Below are 13,708 nucleotides of genomic sequence, written 5' to 3' on the forward strand. Positions count from 1 at the left end.
CATTCTTTTCCCACTGATCCCTAATGTGGGTTTTATTTTTTCTCATCTGTCACATATTGAGTCAATAGCTTCACTGGGGTCTCCATTATAACCTAATCCCCGTTTAATTACAGTCCACTATTCAACAATGTGTACATCAAATTAAGACGTTATGCCCCCCAAAACACAGCACATTCAACATTCTTCAAGAGAACTACATTGTCCACTAAATTGCCTGTTCTATTTAAAGAGATTCCTCTCAAATTCCTCACATTTTATTTTCAATATGTCAGTAACTTCTACAGACTTGGCCAATCTGTGGCATTTCTCCCAATGATTTGGGGTATTAAGTGGTTGATTGAAGTACAGCCTCTTACCGGTAGATATCCAATTACGAGTTATTACTGCCCTGTCAATAAATGTCACATCAGTCACATATATGAAAAACTGTCAAAATCATACTTCAAAAAGAAACAGGTCAAGAATAAAAATAATGTAAATAAAATTTAATAAAAATGTCATTGCCATTAAAATAAGGAAGCAGACTGGTTCTTGTTTACATGCATCATCCATTATCTCTTATGCCCAAACATGCTCTTTCCAGCTTCCAAAGAGAATAACAAAAATATGAGAAATTGGTGAAGGGGTAGTTTTACTGGAAAAGGAAGAGGTGGGTGGAATGTAGAAACTAATAGGACTGGAGGTGCTTGAAGAAGAGATGTGGGTATTTATCCACTTGGATAGTAGAAGAGAGAGAATTCTACTGTAAGCCTTAATTGTAAAGAAACAATTAAATTTCAGATAAATAAGCCTCCTTATAAAAATCAGGTTTAATAAAAAAAATTGGGCATACCGAGTATCTTCCTGCAATGAGATTATATTTGAGGCATATGCTTAGTTAGATCCCATCAAGTCCATCTATACTGTACCTATCACACAATCTTGGCCTCGTTGTAATAAATTGAAGCTTTTCTAAAACCTTCCTGTAATTGTCTTCATGCATGTTAACCTTCCTTCCCTATCATTTAATCGTAATCCATTCCATGTCTATTTTGATACTGTGATCAGAAATGGAACCACATTAAGTTCCTTCCACACTGCATCCATCTGTAGGGCCTCCCTTCTTTGTGGCTCCTTTTATCAGACATTCATTATTCTGAATGAAACTCCTTCCATATTATATGCCGACAGGTGGGTTCTCTCTTGTGTGGATCCTTTTATGAAAAGAGAGAGAAGTATTGTGGCTGAAACTCTTTCCACACACCTGACACTGATACGGTTTCTCTCCCGTGTGGATCCTCCTATGCGAATTAAGGGAACTGCTTGTAATGAAACTTTTTCCACAGTCGCTGCAATGGTATGGTTTCTCACCAGAGTGGATCCTCTTATGTGATATCAGGGAACTGCTTGTATGAAAGCTCTTTTCACATACTGTGCATTTATACAGCTTCTCCCCTGAGTGGATCTTCTTATGGGAACTAAGGTGGCTGCTTTGACTGAAGGTCTTTCCACAATCCAGGCACGAATATGGTTTCATCCCAGTATGGATCCTTTCATGGGAACTAAGGGAAGCACTTTGGCTGAAACTCTTCCCGCATTGCGTGCACTTATATGGTTTCTCCCCCGTGTGGATCCTTTTATGGGCAGTGAGGGAACCACTGGTGGTGAAGCTCTTTCCACAGTCTGTGCATTTGTATGGCTTCTCCCCTGTGTGGATCCTTTTATGGCAGGTAAACTGACTGCTTTGAGTAAAGCTCTTTCCACACTCCATGCATTTGTAGGGCTTCTCTCCAGTGTGGAACCTTTTATGAGAAGTAAAGGAACTCAAGTCTCTAAAACTCCTTCCACAGTCCACGCACTGGTAAGGTTTCTCCCCTGTGTGGATCCTTTTATGGGAAATGAGTTCACTGCTTGTACTGAATCTCTTCCCACACTCCATACATTGATACGGTTTCATCCCTGTGTGGATCCTTTCATGGGAAGTCAGGGAAGTGCTCTGGCTGAAACTCTTCCCACACTCCATGCATTTATATGGTTTTTCTCCTGTGTGAATTCTTTTATGTGAAGTAAGGTTACTGCTCCAACTGAAGCTTTTCCCACACTCCGTGCATTGATACGGTTTCTCCCCTGTGTGGATCCTTTTATGGGAGGTAAGATCACTTCTACTTATAAAGCACTTTCCACAATCTGTGCATTGATACGGTTTCTCCCCCGTGTGGATTCTTTCATGGGAAGTAAGACCACGTCTCATTGTAAAGCTTTTTCCACACTCCAGACATTTAAATGGTTTCTCCCCTGTGTGGATCCTTTTATGGGAAATGAGATCACTGCTTGTACCAAATCTCTTTTCACACTGCAAGCATTGGAAGGGTCTGATCCCTGTATGGATCTTTTCATGAGAAGTAAGGGAAGAACTCTGGCTGAAGCTCTTTCCACAGTCCGTGCACTTAAATGGTTTCTCTCCTGTGTGATTCCTTTTATGGGCAGTAAGAGAACCACTTGTGGTGAAGCTCTTTCCACAGTCTGTACACTTATACGGTTTCTCCCCTGTGTGAACCCTTTTATGGGAAGTAAGTTGACTGTTTTGACTAAAGCTCTTTCCACACTCCGTACATTTGTATGGTTTCTCCCCCGTATGGAACCTTTTATGGGAAGTAAAGGAACTCATGTCTCTGAAGCTCTTTGGGCACTCCACGCATTGATAGGGCTTTTCCCCTGTGTGGATCCTTTTATGGGAGGTAAGGTTACTGCTCCAACTGAAGCCTTTCCCACACTCTGAGCATTGATATGTTTTTTTCCCCATGTGGCTCCTCTTATGGGAAGTAAGATCACTTCTACTTACAAAGGTCTTTCCACACACCCTGCATTTATACGCTTTCTCCTTTGTGTGAATTCTTTCATGGGAAATAAGACCACGTCTCACTGTAAAGTTTTTTCCACACTTCAGGCATTTAAATGTGTGTTTCTCCCCTGCGTGCATCCTCTTATGGGAGATGAGATCACTGCTTGTACAAAATCGCTTCCTGCATGCCGAGCATTGATATGGCTTCATCCCTGTATGGATCAGCTTCTGGGAATTAGGCGAAGCACTCTGGCTGAAATGCTTTCCACATTCCGTGCACTTATGTTGTTTATCTCCCATGTGGATCCTTTTATGCGCAGTAAGGGAACTGCTTGCGGTGAGGCTCTTTCCGCAGTTTGTGCATCTAAGTGGCTTATCCTCTGTATGGATACTTTTATGCGAAGTAAGATCAATACTTGTACAGAACCTCTTTCCACAATCCACGCATTTATAAGGTTTCTTTCCTGGATTGGACTTTTTGTGCACAACATGATCATTGCTTGTATAGAAATGTGTTCTGGGTTCTCTGCTTTTATATGACTTCTCCACACTATGAACGGTTTTCTGGGAGTTAAAAGTACTGCTCCCATTAAAGCTTTTTCCACTGTTTGAACTCTTACGTGATTTTGGTATCCCAATGCTTTGATGTAAAGTAAGACAGAGATTCGAATGATTTTTTCCATGTTCTTTACATTTAGGCTGCTTCGCTTTAGTATAGATACTGCTATATTCATGGACGTCTGATTTATGGATGGACATTTTTTCAGCCTTTACATAGCTCCCTTTTTCTTTGTGATGTTGCATATGGAAGGTGCGATTTTCTCCATACTTAAAATTAGAGGATTTCTCCATCCTGTTGTTCAACTGGTTTTCAATCATGTTTGGCTCCTCCCGATTTTGCAATATCCCTTCTCCAATTTCAGTTTGTTTCAAAGAATTCACATCCGATTCTTTATAATTCTCTGGTTCCTGCTTGTCAACTGTTTGAAAGAAAAAGAAAAGAAAAAGAAATCCATCAGACGTTGAAGGTACCAAGTGAAAGTACCATCACATTATATTAGCTATATATTTATTTCAATACTGCTGTACCAGGTGATAGGACGATGAATGGGGGATTTCTTTACTGCATCTTGGATACTGGTTATTTCCGGAATGTAAGACTGCTTGGAGGTACCTGACGTATGGGGTCCCACGAAACTCCATTATTTTTTCTCCATTGGAGAAAATAATTTAGTAGCAAAGAGAAAATCTCTAGGGCAGTGGTGGCTAACCTTTTTTGGCTCACTTGCATGAGCGCGTGTGCAATGCCAGCACCCAGAAGGCAATGTGTGCTACCCCCTATACCCCTTGCGCATGCGTGCATGATTCCCTTGAGTGCCGCACGTCTCTGTGCACGCGATTCCCCCGTGCGTCTGAGCATGCATGCACAATCCCCTTGTGTGCAGCGTCTGCGCATGCATTCACGATTCCCCTTGCGCACAGCGCATCTGTGCATGCATGCGCATCTCCCACACACCCCCTCCGCATGTGCGCCAGATACCCGACAATCAGCTGTCGGGCGGTGGCATGCGCATTGGGGCATCCTCCAGGCGACCTCTCGCGTGCCGGGGGAAATGGCTCTGCGTGCCACTTCTGGCACGTGTGGCATAAGTTTGCCAACACGGCTCTAGGGAACACCATCTTGAATTCAGGAGTGGGATATTATCAGCTTTGTTGCTTAACAATCAGTTTCAAGCGTGAAAGAAGGCAAGTTGAAATTAAATCTAGAGAAAATGGAGATGCTGTTGCTACAAGGAAACTGAATTTAGATACTAGGATTCAGCATGAATGAAATAAAAGTCGTCCTCCATTGGAAACCCCAACACACACACACCCCACCAATGTGCACTCCAGGAGTGTTCCTTCATGTTCATCTGTCCTTGTATTTGTTGGCAGTCATATAGAGATCTTTGTTTACCCACAGTAACAACTTTGAGATAAACAGTGTGAAACAATCAGGATATCCTGCAGTGGTGGGATTCAAAAATTTCTACTACTGGTTCTGTGGGCACGGCTTGGTGAGCGTGGCAGGGGAATGATATTGTAAAATCTCCAGTCAGAGGTGGTATTTGCCAGTTCTCTGAACTACTCAATATTTCTGCTACCGGTTCTCCAGAACTGGTCAGAACCTGCTGAATACCACCTCTGATATCCTGAACTTGATCTTTTTTTCCCCTCTCCCGACCGGTAAGATTGCTTAAACAAGCTACATCTACTTGAAAAGTTTTTCTGTTCTTTAATAAGGGCTAACCACAAATTAACACACTCTGCTCTGTAATAATAATGAGTTGCTTAGAACTTCCATTTGTGCTGCTGCCTGAAACTGACCAGACCTTAATCAGTTTCATAATGAAGGTTTTGATGTCCTAAAGTGAACAAGGCAAAGAACCCCAGTTAGCAATGTTCATTTTCAATTTTTGCTCATTTACTCATAATATCTTCTTTCCAAATGCAAACATTAACTTCCTTCTTAAGAATTATCCAACCACAGGGTGAGCAATCCAAATGGTGGGGGAATAGGAGGGAAAGGGTTTTAAGATTTGCCCTGAAAACCTAGTTTCCCCCTGAGTTGAACTGCAGAGAATTCCTTGCTGTCCCCCATTCCCCCCCACCAGGTATTTGGGGTGGAATCTCCCGGTACTCTGAGTATATTCAGGGACAATTTTTAATAAGGTTTCTCTAAGCGGTTACTTCCAGTGCTAGTCTCTTTCCTGCACTGTGGTTCTTTGGTATCTGTCCTGCAAACCCCAATTTAAGTATTGATGCACAAATGAGAAGCGACACTTCTGATTTGTGCATCAACACTTAAATTGGGGTTTGTGGGACAGATACCAAAGAACCACAATGCGAGAGAGATTTCAAATGCTATTATAGACAGAAAAAATAAATAAACATAAATGGTGGTTCTGAAATGACTTGCATAGCTAAGTAAGCAGCCTTGGAAACTGTGTCTCAGAAGGTGTTTGTTCCTCTCTTGAGACAACATGAAAACATGAGCTCTTACCAGAACAAGTGGGAAAGGCAATTATTATTTTAATATTATTACTATTTTGATTTGTGGATGATGACTTCCAGTGAGGCGAGGAGAACCAATGCCTGCATTTCTCATGACATTTGAAATTGGTAGCTGGATGCGAGATATAGATTACTGAAATTCTCTCTGGAAGAAAGAGAAATCTGGAAATTTCCTATATGTATTTTGGACAGCTGGTTTTTGTGAGGGACAGTAGAAATTATCATTTTTCGCACCTGTTTGCAATCAGCTGGGTTCCACAATCTCTGGGCAGTAAATGTAGCTTTTCAGGACTCAAGGTTTGATCAAACCTCTTCCTTTTAATAATTTTGGAGTATTAGTGGGACTTAAATATGACTGGGAGGAAAAAGGAAAAATAAATAAAACTGGTTTACCTGTATATGGTTAAAGAGTAGGTTATGTTTTGTGATGTTTAATGAATATCTGATTGGATAGGTTTTCTTTTAGAAATATGCAATTGTGTAATGGACTAATCTTTTGATATCTAAAGGGGTTATTATTGTAATTTATAATAGAAGAATGAGGGGAATCTAGACTAAATGCTTAGATTAGGTTTTTAAAATTTTTACTACATCTTTATTATTAAGGCTAGCTGAAGATTTAGAAAAGACTTTATAGAAAATAGGGTAAGATATAGAATGAAAAGGTGTTGTACTGTAGTTTAAGAGTCAGTGATATATTGTTAATCTTCATTACTATTGAGATAAAAAGGGAAAACTTATTGTCTTCGCGGGGGGGGGTTGCACTTTCTATTTTTTTTCTTTTATGTATTTTTGTGTTAGGTTTTGAATTATCTTATTTATCATAATCCTTAATAAAATTATGCCAAGATTATTATTTTGATTTACATAGCCATCCATCTCACATACATAACTCTAGGTGCAATGCACATAAAGTCATATCAGTTCTCTCCAGCTAAAGAACGTGCCTGAATATCCTCCAACAAATTGCTAAGCAATTTCTGATCTCTCATCAGAATATACCTTCCCGACCAATTTCAACCCAGAACAAAAATGAATCCCTTACCCATGGACTCCACATTCTTAGCATTTTCCAGCATGACCTCTCTATACAGTGATTTTTGGTCAAAATCCAGCAGAGCCCACTCCTCCTCAGAGAAAAACACAGTTACATCTTCAAAGGACACCAGAACCTAAAGTACAATAGTAATCATTGTTAACGAACAATTCCAAAAAATATTCACAAGTTGCTTATTCTCATGGCAAATTTTTGATCAATTCCTGAGGCACGTTCATTAAGCAAGTATTGGGATATTACTACAGGACACCTTAATGTCTTATGTTGCCCAGTAGGAGATACAAGTATTCATTGAACAAGATGAAGATGTTGGGATATGTTCTCAAGAAGAAACTTGAGATACTATGAATATATGGATGGTATCAGAATACTGGGAAGATGCTTATGCTCTGATAAACTGTTAGCTGGGCAATATTAAATTGGCTCTGAAAAACTGATTCAGACCACCGCGGAGAGCGTTTCATGTTAATAAATCATTTTGCACTTTGGGAGGTGGGATCCTCCTACCTGAGTGGGAAGTACAACCCTTGTTTCTGCACCACCGCAAAGAAGAGACCTTTTCATTGGTACAGTCACTATTGCTCCATTTTCTGAGAATGAGATAAAAGCAGAGGAAGTACATGTTTTAAAAACAGTCGGAGAAAAACTCTGCACACGGGGCTAAGGTATTACAGCAACAGGAACTCAACAATATAAAGACTTCAGGCAATGGATACTTCCCAGTACTCCAATACATCAAAAGGAACCTCTTTTACCTGATGAAGTCTCCTGAGATGGATCCTCCTGGGATATCTTCCTGAAGACGATTTCTGGAGGGAGATGTGACACCCCCCCTAATGCTTCAGAACCCTGGGTGTCCATCTTCATGAACGGCGCACGAACCTAAAATAGCAGCCAAACAAAATATTACTGCCCCTGTCCCAACTTGTTTTATGTCCTCAGAAATAATCAGAGTGAAAATGGATAGAACCATTTACTTAACCAGGAGAGGATTCCATTAAAGGTAAAGATTCCCTCGCCCATATGTGCTAGTTGTTTCTGGCTCTAGGGGGCGGTGCTCATCTCCGTTACAAAGCCAAAGAGCCAGCACTGTCCGAAGATATCTCCGTGGTCAGGTGGATGGATGACTAAGCACCAAATGTGTATGGAACGCTGTTACCTTCCCACCAAAGTGGTCCCTATTTTTCTACTTGCATTTTTACATGCTTTTGAACTGCTAGGTTGACAGAAGCTGGGACAAGTAATGAGACCTCACTCTGTTATGCGGTGCTAGGGATTCGAATCGCCGAACTGCCAACCTTTCTGATCGACAAGCTCAGCGTCTTAGCCACTGATTATCCTAATTATATCAGAATGGAAACATGTCAAATTTATTCATATTGATCTCACCTGCTGTTTTTGCTGCATTTTCTGCTCCACTTGGCTCAAGAGGAAACTTTCAGCCAGACCCATTTCTGGAGAGCTGGTCTCTGTTCTACGCATCCAGCCACAGTTCTCCATCTGGGACAGGGTGGCCAGTGGCACGACCACCAAATCCATCATCTGAGTTTTCCTGTGGTCCTCTTGGCTCAGCCACCGATCATAAAGACGGTGGAGTTGGCGGCATACTTCTCGGAGTCCTTCAGCTTCCTGGCAACAGAACTCCCTGAAAGGGCAACGATGGACAACGCAATGTGTGGTTTCTTCTTTCAGAATGTCCTGCTGAGTTCTTGCCATTTTTCCAAATAAATCCAAGCGCTCTTCTGAATCTGCAAAGCAACTTTCATTCATGGGAGTAGAATCGCAAGGAGAGACCCCTTCAGCCATCTTGAAGAATGAGGCATTTCTCCCCTCCATGACTGGATTCTTTGGGAATTACCGAATGTCCAGCTTGCAGGCTAAGATGAAGCAGTGTAGAAAACTATAATCCAAAGCACTGACAGGAACCTTTCATTATTTAATATGTTTACAATTTACCTTCCTGAAAAATATCCACGAGAGTGGCTTGCAGGGATTAAAAGCAAAAACAGTAGATCCCATGCAACTGCTGATGAAAGATAATTGCAATGGGTGGAAAAAAATAAATCCTGGACATTAACACATGTACCACTTCCACCACGGGCACACATTACAAAGGATATGCAAGTTTGTTTTGAAACTTAAGAAATCTTGAAGTTTGTGGATTTTTTTTTTAAAAACTATGTATCCAAGGTGCCACTTTGCAAAGACTCTGATATTGGCACAAGAGGCGCAGATCAGCCTGAACCTTTGGATTGCGTCAGAAGGGACTATTTCCCTTCCTCCAAACCCTGGAAGGATGGCTTCCCAAGCCAGGAAACCCAGATCCTCCGAACTGTGGATGTTCCAGATGCTCTCAACAGAAATCCAACCCTAAACTTAGAATAGAATAACAGTTGGAAGGGACCTTGGAGGTCTTCTAGTCCAACCCCCTGCCCAGGCAGGAAACCCTACATCACTTCAGGCAAATGGTTATCCAATCTCTTCTTAAAAACTCCCAGTGTTGGAGCATTTACAACTTTTGGAGGCAAGTTGTTCCACTGATCAATTGTACTAACAGTTAGGAAATTTCTCCTCAGTTCTAGGTTGCTTCTCTCCTTGATTAGTTTCCACCCATGGCTTCTTCTCCTACCCTCAGGTGCTTTGGGGAATAGCTTGACTCCTTCTTTTTTGGGACAGCCCCTGAGATATTGGAACACTACAAGAACATTACAAGAAGGTGTGTGGAGCCCTGAAACAGATCCAGGAAGGGTAGTTTGAAGAGTCCACCATGCCTCTCCTAAAGACACAATTATAAGCTATCTTCCATCCCTCCTAAGGAAAGAAAGCTGGTTTTTCCTTCCCCTCTTTATCACACAAGGAGAAAAGTCCTTTAACAAAATCACAGACCTGGAAGGGACCTTGGAGGTCCTACACCACTTCAGACAAACGGTTATGCAACATCTTTTTAAAAACATCCAGTGTTGGAGCATTCGCAACTTCTGGTGGCAAGTTGTTCCACTGATTCATTGTTCTAAGCGGCAGGAAATTTCTCCTTAGTTCTAAGCTGCTTCTCTCCTTGATTAGTTTCCATCCATGGCTTCTTATCCTGCCCTCAGGTGCTTTGGAGAATAGCTTGACTCTTCCTCTTCTTGCTGGAGTCTTTAAGAGGACTGCGCAGAATTCAATCTCTAATCGAGAAGCTCCTCTCCTTGCAGAAATTAAAGAGCCCGGCGCGCCTCGCAGGAAAAACAAATGGGGCAGGTGAGTGGGAAGTGCAGAAGGTGGAATATTGGGGGATTTCCAGCTTAGCCCCACAAGATCCCCTCCCCACACCTCCAGATCTGGAGAGACCGAGAAGATCGCCTGGTCTGGCTGGGCAGCCCGACAGAATCCGCCACTTCCCTGCCAGGAGGCGCTTCGCAAGCCGGGCAGCTGCGGAGAAAGGAAGGGCCAGCGAAGGAAGGAAGGAGCCGTTGGGAGGATAGGTCCAGCGTTTGGCGGAGAACGCAGCTTCCTGCAAAGGACTCCCTCGGCGTGGGGAAGGGTCATTTCCTGCCCTCCCCTCGCAAGCATCGGGCGAGATGTCGCCAGGAACGAGGCAAAAGCTCTTCGGCTGAACCCGGAGGTGGTTTTTGCAAAGGGGCGCCCTCTGGTGGGTCCTGAGTGCCAAGCCTGCAGGGCGATGGATGGGTTGCCCCAGAGGGAGATGCTGTATCGTAACGGGGTTTTGTCCAAGAAACCATCCCTCTGCCTGTCTATGGAGATTCTCAGACATCCCGGTCAGGGGTCTCCAACACTTTAAGACTTGTGGATTTCAACTCCCAGAGCACCTCAACCAATAAAGCTCTGCCCAGAAGCTTCTTAACATCTTCAAAGAAAAACAAGTAAGTCCAGTTGATTCTTGAAAAAGCACTTTTGGGGACAATCATGACCTGGACATTTAGCTACGCAAGAGCTGAAGAACCTTCTTGGATGAGAAACAAAACGTCTTCAAAGAGAAACCAAGAAAGTCCAGTTCCCCCTTGAAAAAGCAACTCTGGGACAACCAGGACCTGGATGACTGAGAATCTCCATAGATATTTAACTGTCTCTTTAATAGTTGGTCTCACAATAATCAGAATCTAATTCCAGCAAAGATCTGGCATTCGTAGCTATGCCTCCTGCTCACCCGTGAATGTTGAAGTCAGTATTGCAAATGAACTATGGGGTGGGGGCAATCCTCACCTTCACTTAGGGTAAGTGCATAACTGTTGGAAGTGAAAACCCACCCACCCCTCTCCTAGGAAAATGAAATATTTTAGATATACTAAAAAGGCAAAATATTTCCCCTAAAAAGAAAAATAGAAACTCAAAAGAGGCAGAAACTCTCACACACCCCCAACCTTTACTGATGGGCCATTACTCTGGCCTGGGTCAGTCTATTTTATACAACAAAGATCTACTCCAGGTAAAGCTATATTAGGAATTGCTTAAAACCCTTTCATTACATCATCATCAGGAAGGCTCAACCAAGCCTGGGACTCAGGACAGCCTACAGGGTTGCCCCTGCATGGCCCCATGGGAGACTGCCAGCCAATCAGAATACAAGCTCAAATTCAAATCCCAACGGCGGGAATAAAACCAAGGGTTTCTCTTCTTCTCTTTTCTTTCACCCAACATCTTGAAGCATGTGATCGTCCTTTTCACTTTGGAGCTCCAAGGCATGTGGTCCTCCTGTCCACCATTAAACCATCTTTCCAAACAGCCTCCATGTTTCCAGTGTATTTTTCCTCACTTGGAACTGAACCCAGAAGGATAATTCTTCCAACGTAACAAAAAATGTATTTTTATATGAATGTATTTGATTCACAGGCAACTACAAATTAAGCGAAGATGTGTTGGGAGAATTTCCCTCAGTCTAAAGTACCCGTTAAAAGGTGTGTGTGTGTGTGTGTGTGTGTGTGTGTGTGTGTGTGTGTGTGTGCATGCGCACAGATCAGGAGCTTTTTAACTTCTACCAACTTCTTTTTTAACTTCACCTCAATTTTCTCTCTAGGTCAGTGGTGGCTAACCTTTTTGGGCTCCTATGCCAAAAATTACATGCGGGCAAGTGTGCACACACTTGCATGCCAGCACCCAAAAAGAAATGCACGTAGCTTATGCACGCCCCCTGTGCATTTGCACACGATTCCCCACCACCACCCCCTTACCTGCACTGCGCCTCCCAGCTGATTTTTGGCCCTTTTGAGGCCTTTTGCGACCTGCCAAAGGCTTGAGGGATGCCTCTGCAGGCTTTGCAGGCGGAAAAATGGGTCCGTTTCATCATTTCCGGTATTTCTGGAAATACAGGAAGTGATGAAACGGGCCTAGTTTTCGTCCTGCAAAGCCTGCAGAAGCATCCCTCAAACCTCTGGCAGGCCGAAAAAGGCCCCCAAATCAGCTGGGAGACGCGCGCATGCGCAGTGAGGTAAATTTGCCTAGGGCTCGCATGCCCGCACAACAGGGTAGGCTTCAAAAATTTTAGCAGAGGGTTGCTGGGTGGGCATGGCCATGGTGGGTGTGGCCTAGTCGGCCTCCTGCACCACGGCCAGTGGGGGAGGGGCTCCAGAAGCTTTCCTCGAGCTTCTGAGAGGGCAAAAATGGCCTCCCCGGGCTCCCGAGGCTCTCTGAAAGCCAGGAACGGGCCCATTTCCGGCCTTCCCAAACTTCCAGGAAGTCCATTTTTCACCATCCCCAAGCCTCTGTGCATGCCCTGCATTTACCTGCATCCAAAACGGGCTGTGTGGGGACTTCTGGGAGGGGCGGGGTGAGCGGGGCCAGCCAGGAGTTGGATTTGGGGGTTCTCCAAACTGCACAAAATCTTAGCTAGGGGCTCTCCCGAACCCCTGCCGAACACCCAGCAACCTACCCTTGCTGTTACCCTAGGAAGGGTAACCCTCAGACTAGGAAGCCAATGCCATGAAAGTCAGTACTACAGGTAGTCGTCAACTTACGACCACAACTGAGCCCAACATTTCTATTGCTAAGTGAGACATTTGTTCAGTGACTTTTGCCCCATTTTACGACTTTGCTTGCCAGATTTGCTAAGTGAAACACTGCAGTTGTTAAGTTAGTAAAACGGCTGTTAAGTGAATCTGGCTTCCCCATTGACTTTGCTTGTCAGAATGTCGCAAAAAGTGACCACGGGACACCGCAACCGTCATAAATGTGAGTCACTTGTCAAGCACCCGAATGTAAATCACGTGACGTGGGGATGCTGCAATGGGTCATCAGGGTGAAAAATGATCACAGGTCACTTTTTTCAGTGCCACTGTAACTTTGAATGGTCACTAAGTGAACTTGTTCTAAGTTGAGGACTACCTATACTATTATAGTAAAGCTATGCAGGTAGGCCTTGACTTTCAACCGCAATTGAGCCCAACATTTCTGTTGCTAAGTGAGACATTTGTTAAGTGAGTTTTGCCCCATTTTACAACCTTTCTTGCCATACCTGTGAATCACTGCAGTTGTTAAGCGAGTAACACAGGTTGTTAAGCAAATCTGGATTCCCCATTGACTTTTCTTGCCAGAAGGTTGCCAAAGGGGATCACAGGACATCGCAACGGTCATAAACATGAATCAGTTGCTAAGCGTCCAAATGCTGATCACATGACCATGGGGATGCTGCAATGGTCGTAAGTGAAAATAAAAAAGAGTCACGGGTCATTTTTTTCCAGTGCCATTTGAACAGTCATTAAGTGAACTGTTGTAAGTCGAGGACCAGAAACCTAGACCTCCTGTCCCCACTCCTGCCATCTGCAACTGGGACTTCCAGGATG

General features: G+C 43.4%; 1 protein-coding gene across 2 annotated transcripts; it reads right to left on the reverse strand.

The window, feature by feature from the left end:
* Window positions 1–466: 466 nt before the first annotated feature.
* LOC113451237 (uncharacterized) lies at window positions 467–11,651 on the reverse strand. Of its 2 annotated transcripts, none has more exons than XM_026722610.2 (5): window positions 8,322–11,651; window positions 7,688–7,814; window positions 7,440–7,522; window positions 6,921–7,047; window positions 467–3,801 (listed from the first exon to the last, which is right to left on the reverse strand). In XM_026722610.2, the coding sequence occupies exons 1-5, from the start codon at window positions 8,766–8,768 to the stop codon at window positions 1,157–1,159; spliced, it is 3,429 nt and encodes a 1,142-aa protein (XP_026578395.2). In that variant the 5' UTR covers window positions 8,769–11,651; the 3' UTR covers window positions 467–1,156. The 2 variants fall into 2 exon arrangements, with proteins under 2 accessions (XP_026578395.2, XP_087783855.1); XM_087927729.1 differs by lacking the exon at window positions 8,322–11,651 and adding an exon at window positions 7,915–7,998.
* Between the last annotated feature and the right edge of the window lie 2,057 nt (window positions 11,652–13,708).

This window comes from Pseudonaja textilis, chromosome 2 (assembly GCF_049901715.1).
Source record: "Pseudonaja textilis isolate UNSWEBS1 chromosome 2, rPseTex1.2, whole genome shotgun sequence".
Classification (NCBI taxonomy): Eukaryota; Metazoa; Chordata; class Lepidosauria; order Squamata; family Elapidae; genus Pseudonaja; species Pseudonaja textilis.